At 43.8% G+C, this 15,597-nt stretch overlaps 1 protein-coding gene across 3 annotated transcripts in view; it reads right to left on the bottom strand.

Moving 5' to 3' along the window:
• smarcc2 (SWI/SNF related, matrix associated, actin dependent regulator of chromatin, subfamily c, member 2) overlaps window positions 1-13,903 on the bottom strand; it is a 48,016-nt gene extending 34,113 nt beyond the window's left edge. For 2 of the 3 annotated variants that reach the window (XM_064304264.1, XM_064304265.1), the window contains exons 1-7: window positions 13,775-13,903; window positions 5,509-5,628; window positions 4,478-4,563; window positions 3,122-3,203; window positions 2,941-3,033; window positions 2,734-2,803; window positions 2,284-2,353 (exon numbers count right to left, since the gene is read on the bottom strand). In XM_064304264.1, the coding sequence (XP_064160334.1) occupies window positions 2,284-2,353; window positions 2,734-2,803; window positions 2,941-3,033; window positions 3,122-3,203; window positions 4,478-4,563; window positions 5,509-5,628; window positions 13,775-13,885 (632 nt within the window). In that variant the 5' untranslated portion in view covers window positions 13,886-13,903. Of the gene's footprint in view, window positions 1-2,283; window positions 2,354-2,733; window positions 2,804-2,940; window positions 3,034-3,121; window positions 3,204-4,477; window positions 4,564-5,508; window positions 5,629-13,313; window positions 13,754-13,774 lie in introns of those variants that run through there. The other variant, XM_064304266.1, reaches the window with a different exon arrangement.
• Between the last annotated feature and the right edge of the window lie 1,694 nt (window positions 13,904-15,597).

Genomic DNA, 15,597 nt, shown 5'->3' with positions numbered 1-15,597 from the left:
AAAGGAAAGACGGGAGCCCGCACTCTTGATGAATAGATATAGATTATGAATGTCTACGCAACAAAATCATTTTCATTTTTATTCCTATTTGGACATTGCGTAGACATTCATAATCTATATCTATTCATTAAGAGTGCGGGCTCCCGTCTTTCCTTTCTATAAAAATAAAAAACTGAAATATCATATCTACAAAAATGTTCAGACCCTTTACTCAGTACTTTGTTGAGGCACCTTTGGCAGCGATTACAGCCTCAAGTCTTCTTGGCTATGCAAGCTTGGCACACCTGTATTTGGGATATTTCTCCCATTCTTCTCTGCAGATCCTCTCAAGCTCTGTCAGGTTGGATGGGGAGCATTGCTGCACAGCTATTTTCAGATCTCTCCAGAGATATTCGATTAGGTTCAAGTCCAGGCTCTGGTTGGGCCACTCAAGGACATTCACAAACTTGTCCCGAAGCCACTCCTGCATTGTCTTGGCTGTGTGCTTAGGGTCGCTGTCCTGTTGGAAGGTGAACATTCGCCCCAGTCTGAGGTCCTGATTGCTCTGGTGCATGCTTTCATAAAGGTTCTCTCTGTACTTTGCTCCATTCATCTTTCCTTCGATCCTGACTAGTCTCCCAGTTCCTGCTGCTCAAAAACATCCCCACAGCATGAAGCTGCCACCACCATGCTTCACCGTAGGGATGGTATTGGCCAGGTGATGAGCGGTGCCTGGTTTCCTCCAGACATGACGCTTGGCATTGTGGCTAAAGAGTTCAATCTTGGTTTCATCAGACTAGGGAATCTTGTTTCTCATGGTCTGAGAGTCCTTTAGGTGCCTTTTGGCAAATTCGAAGCAGGCTGTCATGTGCCTTTTACTGAGGAGTGGCTTTCGTCTGGCCACTCTACCATAAAGGCTTTGATTAGTGGAGTGCTGCAACGATGGTTGTCCTTCTGGAAGGTTCTCCCATCTCTACAGAGGAATAATGGAGACCACTGTGTTCTTCAGTACATTCAATGCTGCATACATTTTTTGTACCCATCCCCAGATCTGTACCTCGACACAACCCTGTCTTGGAGGTCTACAGGCAATTCCTTCGACTTCATGGCTTGGTTTTTGCTCTGACATGCACTGTCAACTGTGGGACCTTATACAGTATTGCCATATTGGGCTCCTTTTGATTACGTTGGGTGGGGAAAAATAGCGTTGGGCTGGTAGATGACATTTGGGCTACTTTTGTCAAAATTAGGTGGGTTTTTGAAACTATTGTGAAAATAATATTACCAAAAAGCAGCACAGAAAATCCCAGTACTGTTTCTCTGATGCAGAAAATTCTCCTCATGGTCCCAAGTACTCAAACAGAACTGGGTAAATCAGCCTTTTCCTTTCATGCCCCGCATGTCTGGAATGAGTTACAAGGCATTCTTAATCTGAAATCCTTACCCTCTCTTGACATGTTTAAAAATATGTTAAAATCAGTTTTTACTGAACAATGTTATTGCTTTTAGCAACAAGTGCCTTTTAGCTCCTGATCCTTGTATGTCTGTCTTTTTTTTTTTTTTTTGGTATGTTTTTAATATGAAATTTTTATTTTTCTGCTGCCATCTTGACCAGGACTCCCTGGCAGAAGCGATATTGTATCTCAATGGGACCTTCCTGGTTAAATAAAGGATAATAAATAAATAAATAAATACTGCCGGTTGATTTAATTAGCGGTGTTAGCGAAATGCATAACACATAATTCCTCGCGCCCACACCCGCCAACCCCGCCCCCACCCCCGTGGACCGCAGCACACCCTAATACAGCAGGCTAAAACCCTGTTATGATTTGGGCTGGTTTTTATTGAAGTGGGCGGGTTTTACGTTGTGATTGGGCTGGAAACTGTCAATCTGATCTGGCAACACTGATCTCATATAGACAGGTGTGTGCCTTAACAAAGCATGTCCAATCAATTGAATTTACCACAGGTTTACTCCAATCAAGTTGTAGAAACAAGTATGATCAATTTTGAGTGTCATAGCAAAGGGTCTGAAATGTGAATGTGATATTTCAGTTGTTTTTTTTTATTTTTACAAATTTGCAAAAAAAAGGGGGAAAAAAAGTGAAAAACCTGTTTTTGCTTTGTCATTATGGGGTATTGTGTGTAGATTGATGAGAATAAAAATGAATTTAATCAATTTTAGAATAAGACTGTAACATAACAAAATGTGAAATATGTGAAGGGGTCTGAATACATTCCGAAGGCACTGTATATCAATCCACGTGACATGATATTCTACCCTTAGTGACAGTGAAGGTGTACCTGTCAGGTGAATATCCCCAGTGAAGGAGAACCTGCTTGTCCCTCTTCATCACTGGACGCACCCACTCCTCTGAGAGAAAAGACACTGTTACATGGGACTGCGCACACACACATGCGCACACAAACACACACACACGAGTGCGCAAACCTTGCCCAATTATCCAATTAAAATCCACTGTGCTCTAAAATTTAAATCTCTGATCTTCCATTTTAATGTCTATGTTCACTTCAGTGTGAAAGATTCATATATGTGCAAAAACATTATATGTCATTATATTCATGTCACAATATAGATTAATTACAATATATGGGTAAAATTCATCATTTCCGCAAGCACTGTTTCCCAGGTCTACCCCACAACACTGTTAACTGTCTGATGCCCTCTGCTCTTCCAGGTACTCCCTCAGCCCCATGCTCTCCAAAGCACTCATTCTAGAAGCTTCTTCTCACCCTCCTCCAGGCTTGCTGGTATAGGGACCACCACATGAGAGCTGGTTGCCTTGTCCTCAGTCACTGAGCCCTAGGGAAGTAGATGGCCATGTAAACCGGACAGTGCATCACTAAGCCTAATATGACATAGCAACCGGCTTCCAACCACTGTTAGCACGGGCGAAATATCAAGCGTGATTTCATACTGGTGCGGACAGACGGACGTACCTGGTGGCGTTTTATGATGTCCTTTATTTTCCCCAACAGCTTCGGCTCAATTTCGGAACTGAGATAGATGATTGGTCGACTGAGGCAGTTATTCTGATCAGTGCAGAGAAAGAGAGAGAGAGGGTTCAGCCCTGATGTTGGAGGTACATGAGCAAGAAAGCCATGCGCAGCTCTGACTCACTTGCACCAGGGATTTCTCAATGTTCATGAACATCTCGACATTGCGGTCCATTCGGGAGGGGTTCTGGAAGTCAAACCTGCGCCTGGGGAACACAGGTTTGGTCAGTGAGAGAGACCATTAGTCAGCTAGTGACATCAACCACTCAGACGGACAGTGTTATGTAGCAGAAATACGTGCCAGTCACACATTCTCTAAGAACACCAGTCAGTCAGTGCATTTTCTTGCTTTAGACAATGGACCCACAGATGCCCTTAATCTCTTCATTTGAAACTAAAATGTCATTATCAACACACCTATATTTCCAGAATGCAGCGCACATTTTTTTCCCTGTGTTTTTCAACTTTTCCTGAAACAAAAAAATGATATTTTCCAATCACCCAAACATCCTAGATGAATGTAATTATCACGTTAGTTTAACTGAAAATGTATTTCAACATTACCTCTGAAACGACTCCTTGATTGCACACGTGACAGTATGTGGTTCTCACGGTAACCATGTCCGTCATGTGACCTGTGCTACTGATGTCCTCAGCTAAAGTTTCTGACCAGGTTATGGCGCTGCTCAGTCATTCAGACAGAATGTAAATAATGTAGTCAGAAATTTACAAAGAGCATCGGTCAGCCAGTCAGAGCTGCAGTCATGCAGTCGGAATATTTGTCAGTCAGTCATTCATTAAGAACGTCAAACAGTGAGGCAGAGTTAGAATGTAATTCCAGTTCAGGTCATCTGTGAGTCAGAACCTCACCTACAGTTCACACACAGGTCACAAATATTTTAAATGACAACACTTTAACTGTTTTCACTGAATTAATGCCACAGTTATGTCTAGTGTACCCATACTGTCTGCTGTACAGACACTACAGGCCCAAACAACTTCAGTTTGTCTGGACACAGTGATCATGACAAGAGTTTAACATTCATTGACCCAACAAGGTCAAAATTCATAGCAATGGGTACTGGTGTGGTATCATTGTTTCAGCTGCGTTAAGTCTTTCTGAACAAAGCTGTGCTCATCAACCAAGACTAGGAAAACTATAACTGAAGTAGGAGACATATCATTTAGCTTCTGTGGCCTTTACGTTTTTACAATGCAAAACCAATCACCAACATCACTGCAGATTAATGTATTTTGACCAAATGTTAATTCCATGCAATGGACAAGGGGCCAGTTCAATTCTATTTTGATAAATGTTGACAATACATCAATATTGTGTTTTAAGCGTCTGTTACTTTTGAATCTGTAATAAAAGCTGAATTTCTGCACTAACGGCAGTATGGGCCTTCCAAGCCTGAGAAGCGAAAGGCGCTCCAAACACTGTTAAATCTGTGTGAGGCCATCGTGGCGCTCAGCTCACCAGCCCTGGTCGCTCTTAAACTTGTAGGCCGCAGCCAGGATGTGACAGAGTGCTCCTCCCGACTTGAAATCCAGAAAACTCTTCATCTGGAGAGGAAGAGGAAGATGGAAGGACAGGTGTAAATTTTCAATGTGCAGCTGGAATTTTCTGTCCAACCTACACTACGTGTGAAATATTTGCTCTTACGCTTTTAATTTTCCTTGCAATTAGATGTTTTACAGCATTTGAATGTCTGAATATTTACAATGTAATCATTTTTTTAAAGTATAAATAATATAAAAAGCCTTAACACAGCATAAACTGCATATAAATCAGAAACATGCAGTATAATGTTACATGTGGGTAGTGTAAACCCTAGGTCACCTTCTGAGAAGGCATACACACGCACACACACACAAGGACACACATGTGCATACGCATACACATGCACACACGCACACGCACACGCACACACACACAAAGACGCACACGCACACACACACATACGCACACGCACAGACGCACACGCACACACATGGACGCACACACCCGCATGCACACATACACACACACACACGCATGCGTGCACACACACACACGTGCGCACACACACACACACACACACAAACACACACACACACACACACACACGTGTGCACACACACAGACGCGCGCACACACACACACACACACACACACACACACATGCAGCTGTTGGCCAGAGCTGACACTGGCATGGAGTGGAATCAGTTCCAGTCTGTGTGCACATCCACACACTGAAAGAACACTGTCTTAACTGGTGAGCCGCCCAGCCACCCTAGAACCACGCTGACAGCACCAGTAGAAAGGCTCACCTCCACTCCAGTCAATTCAAGAAATTAACTGAAACTCTATTCATTCGCTGAGGAATCCACCGAGACCATTTTTCAGCTAATGAACTGAATTTTGATTGGTTTTCTGAAGCGTGTTCCTCCCAGGCGGACTGAATTGAAAGGGAACATGGCCCAAACCCCTGGAAGCACGTAACCCGTTTGAAAAGACGTTGCGCGTACCGGCAGCTTGGTGAGAGGGGGGTTGCTGACGTGTCGTCCAAACACCTCCTCCTGGAACTGCAGCAGCTGCACCACCAGGCTGGACAGGGACTTGTTGGTGGGGGGTTCGGCCTGGATGTACTGCAAGAGGAGCAGAAAAGCACAGCAGGAATGAACTGGGCCTTGCACTGAGGAGAGCGGGAAGATAAAAGGGGGGAAGATCAAACGTCCAGGGTACACAATTATAGGATCCATTCTGACACGAATATTTAAAAAGTTACTATACTGACATGTGATACTGTATTATTATAGTGTGGCCACATTATTCTGCCAGTTACACATAAAGGGGTAACATGGAATGTTAATAATGGGAGGGAGTAAAACAAGGGTGGGAAAAAAACCTGAATGTGTAAATAATGAAGAGGAACATTATTTGCTCCTAAAACTTCAGTGGGGAGAGCAAGTTACCAGGCAAAAGAGATGCACAGTAAAACATTCAGTGTACAGTTGAGGCCAAAAGTTTACATACACCGCAGCTAAAGATACTCAACAACACCACACATTTCATGTTACCATACATTTCTTTTGGCAGGTCAATTAGGACATCTAATCAGAGATTATTTTAAAACAATCGATTAGAGACAGATTTATTTCAGCTTTAATTTTAATTTTTTTTAAATTTTATGTGATATCTGTCTTTTCAACGTTAGCTTAGTTCAAAAATGGGAAGTTCCAGAATGGGCTGGTAAGCCCTACTGGGATCATTACCAAAGGAGCGCATTTGAAAATAAAAATGGGTGGAATTTATTCATAAAAATAGCTTGGATGCACCTGACAGCACAGAGGGAGCCAGTCTGTCTGTAGTGCACACTTTCCAGATGAGGGCTTCCAGAACCTCATGCAAAAGTTTCGCGGAGAAACTGATTGAATCCGAATGCCGGGGGCATGTGTGGTGGCCAGGGATTGGAGTGCTGGTTAGAGACTGTGCACCGTGCCCCGTTAGAGGCAAAACCGGAACCCCTGCTCCACCTTCCCTACAACCCCGTGTGGCCTCCTCGCCCATGGGAACACATACAACGGGACATCTGTGGTGAAATCCACAGACATGGGATTCCTCATCACCAGCACTTCCCGGTGGTGGCATCTGACCTCCACTCCAAATGGCCAGACGTTTGCTCTGTGGGTACTGTCACAACGCAGGCCATTGCGGAGATACTGGAGAGCCAGTTTGCATGTTGGGGTTTGCCAAATGCCATCACCACAGCTAATGGCCCGCAATTCATATGGGCAGAGTTTGCATCCTTCCTGGGCAGTCATGGGGTCTAACACATTCGCACAGCCTCCTAGCATCCATGGGCTAACGGTGGAGTGGAACGTTTCATCCAAAAGCTAAAAAATGGAATCCAAGCACACCCGGCCCAAGGCTGCACATTCCAGACAGCTCTGAATCAGCCGAGTGCTGTATCACAGGGCCACTCGAACCTCACCTACCTCGCTAGGCCGAGGGCTGTATCACAGGGCCACTCAAACCTCACCTACCTCGCTAGGCCGTGGGCTGTATCACAGGGCCACTCGAACCTCACCTACCTCGCTAGGCCGAGGGCTGTATCACAGGGCCACTCGAACCTCACCTACCTCGCTAGGCCGAGGGCTGTATCACAGGGCCACTCGAACCTCACCTACCTCGCTAGGCCGAGGGCTGTATCACAGGGCCACTCGAACCTCACCTACCTCGCTAGGCCAAGGGCTGTATCACAGGGCCTCGCACTCATTACATACATACATTACAGGATTGGACGCTCGTATCCAGAGCGACGTACAACAAGGTATAACCATAACCAGCGAACAAGTATGACGAAACCCCTAGAAGTACGGTCCAAGTGCAGGAACAACGCCATAGTTCAACTTGGACCCATGAAGGTTAAACTGATTAACACAAAAAAGAGAGACGACAACCCTGAACCAAGCTAGCCGGGCTGTCACAGGGCCCTATCACTACCCTGCAGGCTGTAACTCGAAACTCACCTACCCAACGAGGGCTACACGGCCACTCGTATACAGGCCGACTGTATCCACCTCGAACCTCACCTACCTTGCTAGGCCGAGGGCTGTATCACAGGGCCACTCGAACCTCACCTACCTCGCTAGGCCGAGGGCTGGACCTTCAGCAGGCCCCTGCTGCAGGGGCAAGGCCAGGAGCACAGCCCGCTGGCACACAGAACAGCATCACCAAACAGCAACAGCAGATGAACAGTTACATTGGCAAGGTCCGAAAAGCCAGGTGGCCTTTAATGCAAGTGCAGAACTGGGTCAGAGCCTGAAGAGTTCACTGAGGAAACAAGTCAACCTCGTTCTGGTCCCAGCCACTGCCAGTCACTCACCACCAGGGACCAGCCAGGCTCAGACGCGTGACGGTTGAGGAAAGTGCCGGCCCCCACCTGTCCGACTCCCGGGCAGTGTTCAGGGATGTGTCATTGGCACAGCCGGATGCCCTCCGCGTGACAATCTAGGAACCTGCTCTGGATCCCCAGTGCCACGATCCTGCTGGCCCAGCCTGGTTATCTGAAGTACTACTTCACCTCATATCACACCTAGGTTATTATAAAAAAAAGGCACTTAAATATTTCTATAAAGCGAAATTACAGGGTTAGCATGCTAACTTAAGCTTTAACCTTGGGTTTTTCGTATCGTAAAGCTGACTGACTTTAAATCAGGGTATATCACCATGGTAACTTGTGTTTCATGACTAACATGATGCAGGGCAGGTTATGTTCAGGCTATCGGACTAAAACATATAAAAGCACCGCCCTTTGACCAATCGACTTGGAAAAGAGCGTCTCCATTCATGCAGGATCCCATAGATATCAGTGGTGTTTTCACAGGTCAGAGATTACTTAGAAACCAAATTCATCTGACATTAACAGTATCATCTCCATTTGAACTTGAAATGGGCAAGAGACAAGGCTGTCCTCTATCCCCTGTTTGGCCATCAGTCAAACCAGTTGCAAACAGGAAACTAGGAAAAGCAGCTTAATTGTCCCAATGAGTATACGTGAGCAGCCACACCCCATTTCAGTACACGTGAGCAACCACACCCCATTTCAGTACACGTGAGCAGCCACACCCCATTTCAGTACACATGAGCAGCCACACCCCATTTCAGCACACGTGAGCAGCCACGCCCCATTTCAGTACACGTGAGCAGCCACACCCCATTTCAGTACACGTGAGCAGCCACACCCCATTTCAGTACACGTGAGCAGCCACGCCCCATTTCAGTACAGGTGAGCAGCCACACCCCATTTCCTTACATGCTATCGTCTGTATCTGAAAAAAGACTGAAAGCTCTGTTCCTGAGATTTTGTGGCTTATTTTAAAAAAGTGTAAGAACTTAGCATTTTATATGATACTCCTGTTAAACCCTTGTTCACTATAACTAGGCATTGACACACATCACACACACACACACACCCACACACACACACACACACCAGACCTGGTCAAATACATATTTGCTTTGGATTAAAATACGTTTCTATGCTTTACTGATCTTGTCTGGTGTATTGAAACCAATGAAATACTCTCAAAAAGTGCAAACCCCCGCATTCTGGTCATATTGGCAAGCTCAGTTACGCCAGGCAAGATCAACAGAGCACAGAAAAGTATTTCAATCCAAAACAAATACGTATTTGACCCAGGTCGGACACACACATTTCACAGATCAGTAAATAAAGCCGTGTTGCACAAAAACAAAACAGATCTCTAATTTGGAACTGCCAAATTATTCACTACAAGGTAGAAAAATATATTTGCATGAAACTTCTTTAATTTTATGCTACCAATTCCACCTAATAGTTTGATTATATTCACCCAAACTTAATTTGGGCAGGCAAAGGCCAAAGGAAGTAGACTTGATAACCTACAACAGCCAAAACTGTGTGGCGGTCAGACTGATTTCAGTTTTATGCTGTATCATTTGCCATTCCAAGTTACGTAGCTACATGCATTGACTGATCTAGAATCCCATGTAGCCTGGTGATAATTATAATTGGTTTCAGCTAAACGACACAGACTTCAGGATCATCCATATTCAGCTGGACCAAAGTTACGCATAGACCCTACAGTAAGTGTATGGAGATGTGTTGGAAGATGGCTCATTATTCCAGGTCAGATCCAACTGGGACTATGCCAGTCTGCAAACGGGGGACAGACCCTTCACAATCTATGTGTTCTTCTCCAGGTGTGAACAATTTTAATTATAATTATATTATAATACAGGAAGATGACGAAAAAGGTTCATTCCAAGAGTTGAAGAGAGTTAGTTCCAACCTGCTTTGTCTTTTTGCATGTGTTCATATTTAAGACCAGCATTCTAATGCTATTCCATGCCTTGGAATGATCTGCTCTAAGCACATTCTAAAGCAATTGCGTATTGGTTTCATATATATATATATATATATTGTTAGAAGAAAAGGGTAAAATCTTGGCTGTGATCCCCCTCTTTGGGAAAGAGAGCTCAAGTTGATGGATCAGATCAATAGCTGACCTGTCTGGAACACTCACTGGTCCAATCTGAACTCCCATCAGCATATTCACTGCAAGGTGATTCACAGTTCTTTGCAACATCTTACTGAAGATATCAAATGAACCTGATTCCAAACAACCACTGCCATGTTTGCAAGAACAATGTCCATGGTACATTTCTGGCACTGATCCTAGTCTTAACACAGTTGGGTCACAACCACACAGCCATGTGTGCGATGCACATATGTTTCTCTTCTGCCAGGGTTAGACGTGCATTTTAAGTCGGTAACTGTGGAATGAGGCTTTAAATAATGCATCTGTGCACGTTTGGTCAGTTCGGATAGTAAGCGGCGTTGAAACACAATGGTTTCCGAGGGAAGAATGTTTGTGTGCAAGGAGCTGCTGGTAATAGCCGATGGTGGGTGTGCAATGGGAGGCAGCACAGCACGGCACCACTGCGTTTATAACGCTTACTGCAGGAAGGCAGGACTTATAGGGCTATAAGGTTTCATCCTACTAGGGAAACAAGCGCGAATCCACAATAGCTGCGAACGCACACGTGCATGCATCCATGCACACGCCCTCACACAAACACGTGACCTCTTATTTGGCTCATGACCAAACATTCCACAAAATCTGTGAATCCATTCGGGAGTTATGCATCTTTTTGTGATAGGCCACGCCCCATCTTGGTCAATCGGCCTGAAAGTTACTCAGCTCTACCTTCGGTCATGACCAACCTCCATGCCAAATTTCAGCCTCCTGGGGCAAAAACTGTGGCCGCTACAGGGTGGGACACTTTTGTGGACCAACCAACCAACTGACTGACCGACAGACAGAGCTATAGAGCTGCGTTCGCAGCTAATAATAATAAAAAGAAGCTGCTCAGTTTCATTTGACATGCGCATCTTTTTCATTTATGGCTTTATTTTAAAGATCACTAATGTTTTATTATTATACAGGCATTTAGCAGATGCTCTTATCCAGAGCGACTTTACACAACTTTTACATTTTACATGCACTGTTATATTATCTAAGTTAATTTGCTCCTGGAGCCAACAGGTGTGCTGGTTTATGTTTTCTCCTTAAAATCAGCACCCAATTCAGCCCCATGTAACCAAGTGAGACAGGATGGGAGTAATCAACTGCATTATTTAATTGGCTAATTAAGTGCTGAGCAACAACAGAAACCTACACACACTGCACCCAGGGGCACCGCAAGGGATTTGGGCCCCATTAAAAGATCTCGCCCCCGCTCCACCACCCCAGGCCACCCAAAGGAAAAGAGCAAGAAACAATTAGGTTTATTAGTACATTGAAAATAAATTATTCTATGAATGCAATTTATGAATGAAACATTATAAACTTTTGCACTTTGCATCACCATAATCCCCCCACCCCTTTAATTTTAGACACTCTTTTTCTGTTTATCGCTTGCTGTTCATTTTAATCTTTAATTTGGAAAAAGCTTTGGAAAGCACTGTACAAATAAAAGAAATACGCACATACTGGAGGTTTCTAAGCCTACTAATATTACCTGCAGTGCTTCAGTGATATGCGTCTAATGTATATAGGGAATATGTCTGCAATGGGCATCGGCCATTATGAACAAGCTAAGAGGATGTAACATGGTGGAGCTTCTCTGCTCACAGTTTACATACCGTATGAAATATGCAAATCTCTCCGAATATATAATGAAACAAAAAAGGAACATAAAGTGCTGATATTTGTCAATGGCCAAGCTGTGCCATTTCAGTTCTACTATCCCAATAAATCCCAACATATTTCAGTATAAATTTTGATCAACAGATGGAGCTGTAGCTGAGCATGTAGTGGAAAGAGAGCTGTGGTCCTGGGTTGAAGGGACAGAAACTGAATGACAGTCTTTGCTCAAATAGTTTTCCACAGTGTCATTTTGCAGAAGATGCTAAATATCCAACACAGAAGAAACAACACCCTTATCTCCAGTACAATAACAGCGGCAGTCAAAGCTAGCAATATGCTCCCATGGATCAGGGAATGAATACTGGCAACATTCAGGCATTCAGGGTTGGAATTACACTCTGGCTTTTGGAGGGGTGCATAAGATTGTGGACCGGGGGTGGGGGGGTTGGATTGTGATCGTGGACCGCGATCTCAGGTCTTTTTCGGGGCTGAGATTCCCCTGGCTCCCCTGTAATTCAAGCCCTGCCAATATTACTCCAATATTATACACATCTGAAAGCCTACCGATCAGCATTCGTCTTTTTGACTAGTTAATGATATTCATCACAGGTGTTTCATAGCATTGCGTACAGTAAATTTTCTGTATTTTCAGATTTTCAAAATGTTTCTTCCTGAATGCCACAGTAGGCATACTTTCTTTATTCCTGAGATTCAAAGCATTGTTGATGCATTAGACACCGAAAACAAATGGAGCTTCTGGCCCACTAAAGGGACACACTAATTCTGGCTGGATTAACCAGGTCACAGTCATATGAACATGTTTGTAAGCACTTGAACATAAAAATCCCAGCTCTCCAGAAAAAGAAAACCACACACGCGGTGTCCCTGGTGCTCTGGCCAAGATTCAAAACCTCTCTCAATCTGGCAGCCTATTTATCCACAAGAAGAAAGGAGAAACCTTTCTGAACTGTAGCACGAAAACATCTATTGATTTTACAATCAGCACAGGAAAGGGAATGAATATGCAGGGCCTGAAAAAAAACAACAAGCACAGAAACCTGGACCGAGTCAGGCCATAAGCTTCTAATAAAACCCTTTGAAGTCTTATGAAAAAGTGCACAACAGTTTTCATACTTTGCTCATATTTAATTTCTTGCATTATTTCCTTGTCGGGCGTGTGAATTGAATATAAACCTGACCATAAACTTGACTGTTGAAAATTATATGTATAAAAAAGACTGAATTGAACTTCCCAGTCTGAACGCAGTCTTACAAGTATTCACTGCTTACCAGTCCCAACTGAAGAGCATTTGCTACCCTTTCTGACGAACTTAGTCGAGAAGATAAGGCATAATAGAGATTTTTTAAATGTAACCACGACATCTCCGGCTTTTTGTCTTGGACACGGCTGCATTTCTGTGCAACGAATAACGGTCATATTTTACGGAACTGACACGCGAGTGTACACTTGGTCCTTTCAGGCCCCTCATCTTCTGCGCGCGCGCGTGCGTCTAAGCATACGCAAGAAAGAAGACTGGGGGTGCACAAAAAACAGATATAACAGGACGCATAATATTTACATAATTCCACAGCAGCACTTTGCATTAATATAACATTGCAAAGTATCAGCCGCTTACACAGAGAAGCGCAACATCTGGATCACTGCACTCGCGCTGGTTACGCGCGCCAGTCGAGGTGTGCAGCTCTGATTCTTGCATTCCCGTTAGCGCATAGCAAGGGAAAAATCCCTTGCAAAATCCAGACGGATAAAAACAGAGCTCCAACCGTTATTTTATAATGCAACCTCGCTACGATATTAAGTCCGGCTATATATTTTCATAATTTGTGCAGAGGTTAATTGCCTCTGTATTGATACTTGGCTGTGCACTCTCCGAAGACGTTTCCTCGGCATCTTTTGTTTCCGGCTCTCTTTGTACGTGGATACAACAGCTGGAATGCCCTGAATCCACCGCACACCCTCCTTCTCCCTTCTCCCATACGCATTCAGCTCCAACAGAACCATTTTCTTTTCCTCCATTCGGGAAACGTGTACTCTATATTAATCAAAGGGATTCTGCAAAAAACAAACAAAGGGTACCTTTTTGTAATTCTTGCCCAACCAAACGCGGACATTGTCGAACTGCGAGACTGTGTCAGACGCTTCAAAATATTTTACATTCGGGCCGCCGTCTTTCTTCCGCACCGCCATCTTTGTCTGCAGAGAAAAGTCGACATTGAGCGCCTTCTGGTGGACTCTCCTGAGCGTTACAAGCGCGGGGACTGATTCAGTTTTACATTGCGGATTGGTCAGAAATGAAAGATCACCATTTTGGATCTGCTCCAGGGAGTAACACGTGAGTGGTAGGGAAGCGATTTTTGAGCCAAAATGGCGGACCAGCGACTGCAGTTGCATTACAGCATTTGTGAATGCGACCCTTCGCAATTATTAATAATTTTTATTTGATGGATATTAGTGATTCGGAAAAATAAAATGTAAAGGTACAATTAATGTGGTACCTCTGTGTTGAGAGTTAGAATGCTGCGGTACCAGAAGTAAGAAAATCACAAACAACTGCTCCCCAAAATACAACTGTTTTGAGCACACGCCTCTGTGAACATTCTAGCACATACTATCACAAACATAATAATAATAATAATTATTATTATTATTACACATATAGTGCTGATGCTACTACTACTACATCTAGTAATAATAATAATAATAATAATAATAATATACCTTAATGCTGTGTTATATTTGGAATATGTACAGTGAGCCCCTTAACGTTTGGGACAAAGACATATTTTTTTATTGATTAGGCTCTACTTTACAATATTAGATTTGTAATCCAACAATTCACATGTGGTTAAAGTGCACGTAGAAATGACAGCACTTTTTAAATGCATTTCAGGGCACCATAGTGTTTGTTTTTGTTTAATTCTTTATGGCATATCCTTTGCATACAATGGCTGCTTGAAGTACGTGACCCATTGACATCACCAGATGATGAGTATCTTCTCCAGTGATGCTCTGCTAGGCTTGTTCTGCAGGAACCTTCAGCTCCTGCTTGTTTCGAGGGCTAGTTGTCTCAATAGAATTCTTCAGCATATGGAACGCATGTTCATTCGGATTTAGAATGGGTGAATGACTTGGCCAGTTTTAGCTCTGAAAAACTCCTTTGTTGCTTTATCCATATGTTTGGGATCATTAACGAGCTGTAGGCTGAAGCAACCCGTCTAATGAGTTAGGAGGCATTTTGATGAACTTCACCAGATAAGATGCTTCTATACTCTTCAGAATGCATTATGCTGCTGCTATCAGCAGCTACATTAATGAAAACAAGTGAGCCAGTATTGTGGCAGCCATACATGCCCAAACCATAACACTCATAACACTCCACCACCATGTTTGAGGTGGGGTGCTTTAGATCTTGGGCAGTTATTTTTGGCCTCCACACTTTGTTCTTGCCATCACTCTGATACAAGTGAATCTTGGTCTCATCCATCCACAATAACTTTTTTTCCAGAACTCTGCAGGCTCTTTTAAGCACTTCTTAGCAAACTGTAACATGGCCGTCCTGTTTATGTGGCAAACTAGTGGTTGCATCTTTCAGTGCAGCCTCTGTAGTTCTGTCTGTGAAGTCTTCTGCAGACAGTAGTCACCAACACATCCCCGCTTGCCTCCTGAAGAGTGTTACTGATCTGTCCGACAGGTGTGTGAGTGTTTTTCTTCATTATGAGGGGAATTCTTCAGTCATGAACTGTGGAGATCTTCCTTTGTCCACCAGGCCCTTTTTGTGGTTCAACAGTGCTCTCTTTCTTCAAAATGTGCCGAACAGTTGATTTTGGTAAGCCTGAGATTTGGTCTATGTCTCTGACTGTGTCCTATTATTGTTCCTTAACCTCATAATGGCTTCCTTG

This window comes from Anguilla rostrata, chromosome 13 (genome assembly GCF_018555375.3).
Source record: "Anguilla rostrata isolate EN2019 chromosome 13, ASM1855537v3, whole genome shotgun sequence".
Taxonomy (NCBI): Eukaryota; Metazoa; Chordata; class Actinopteri; order Anguilliformes; family Anguillidae; genus Anguilla; species Anguilla rostrata.
Note: the sequence above shows the minus strand (reverse complement) of the source record. Positions and strands in the feature narration are given on the sequence as shown.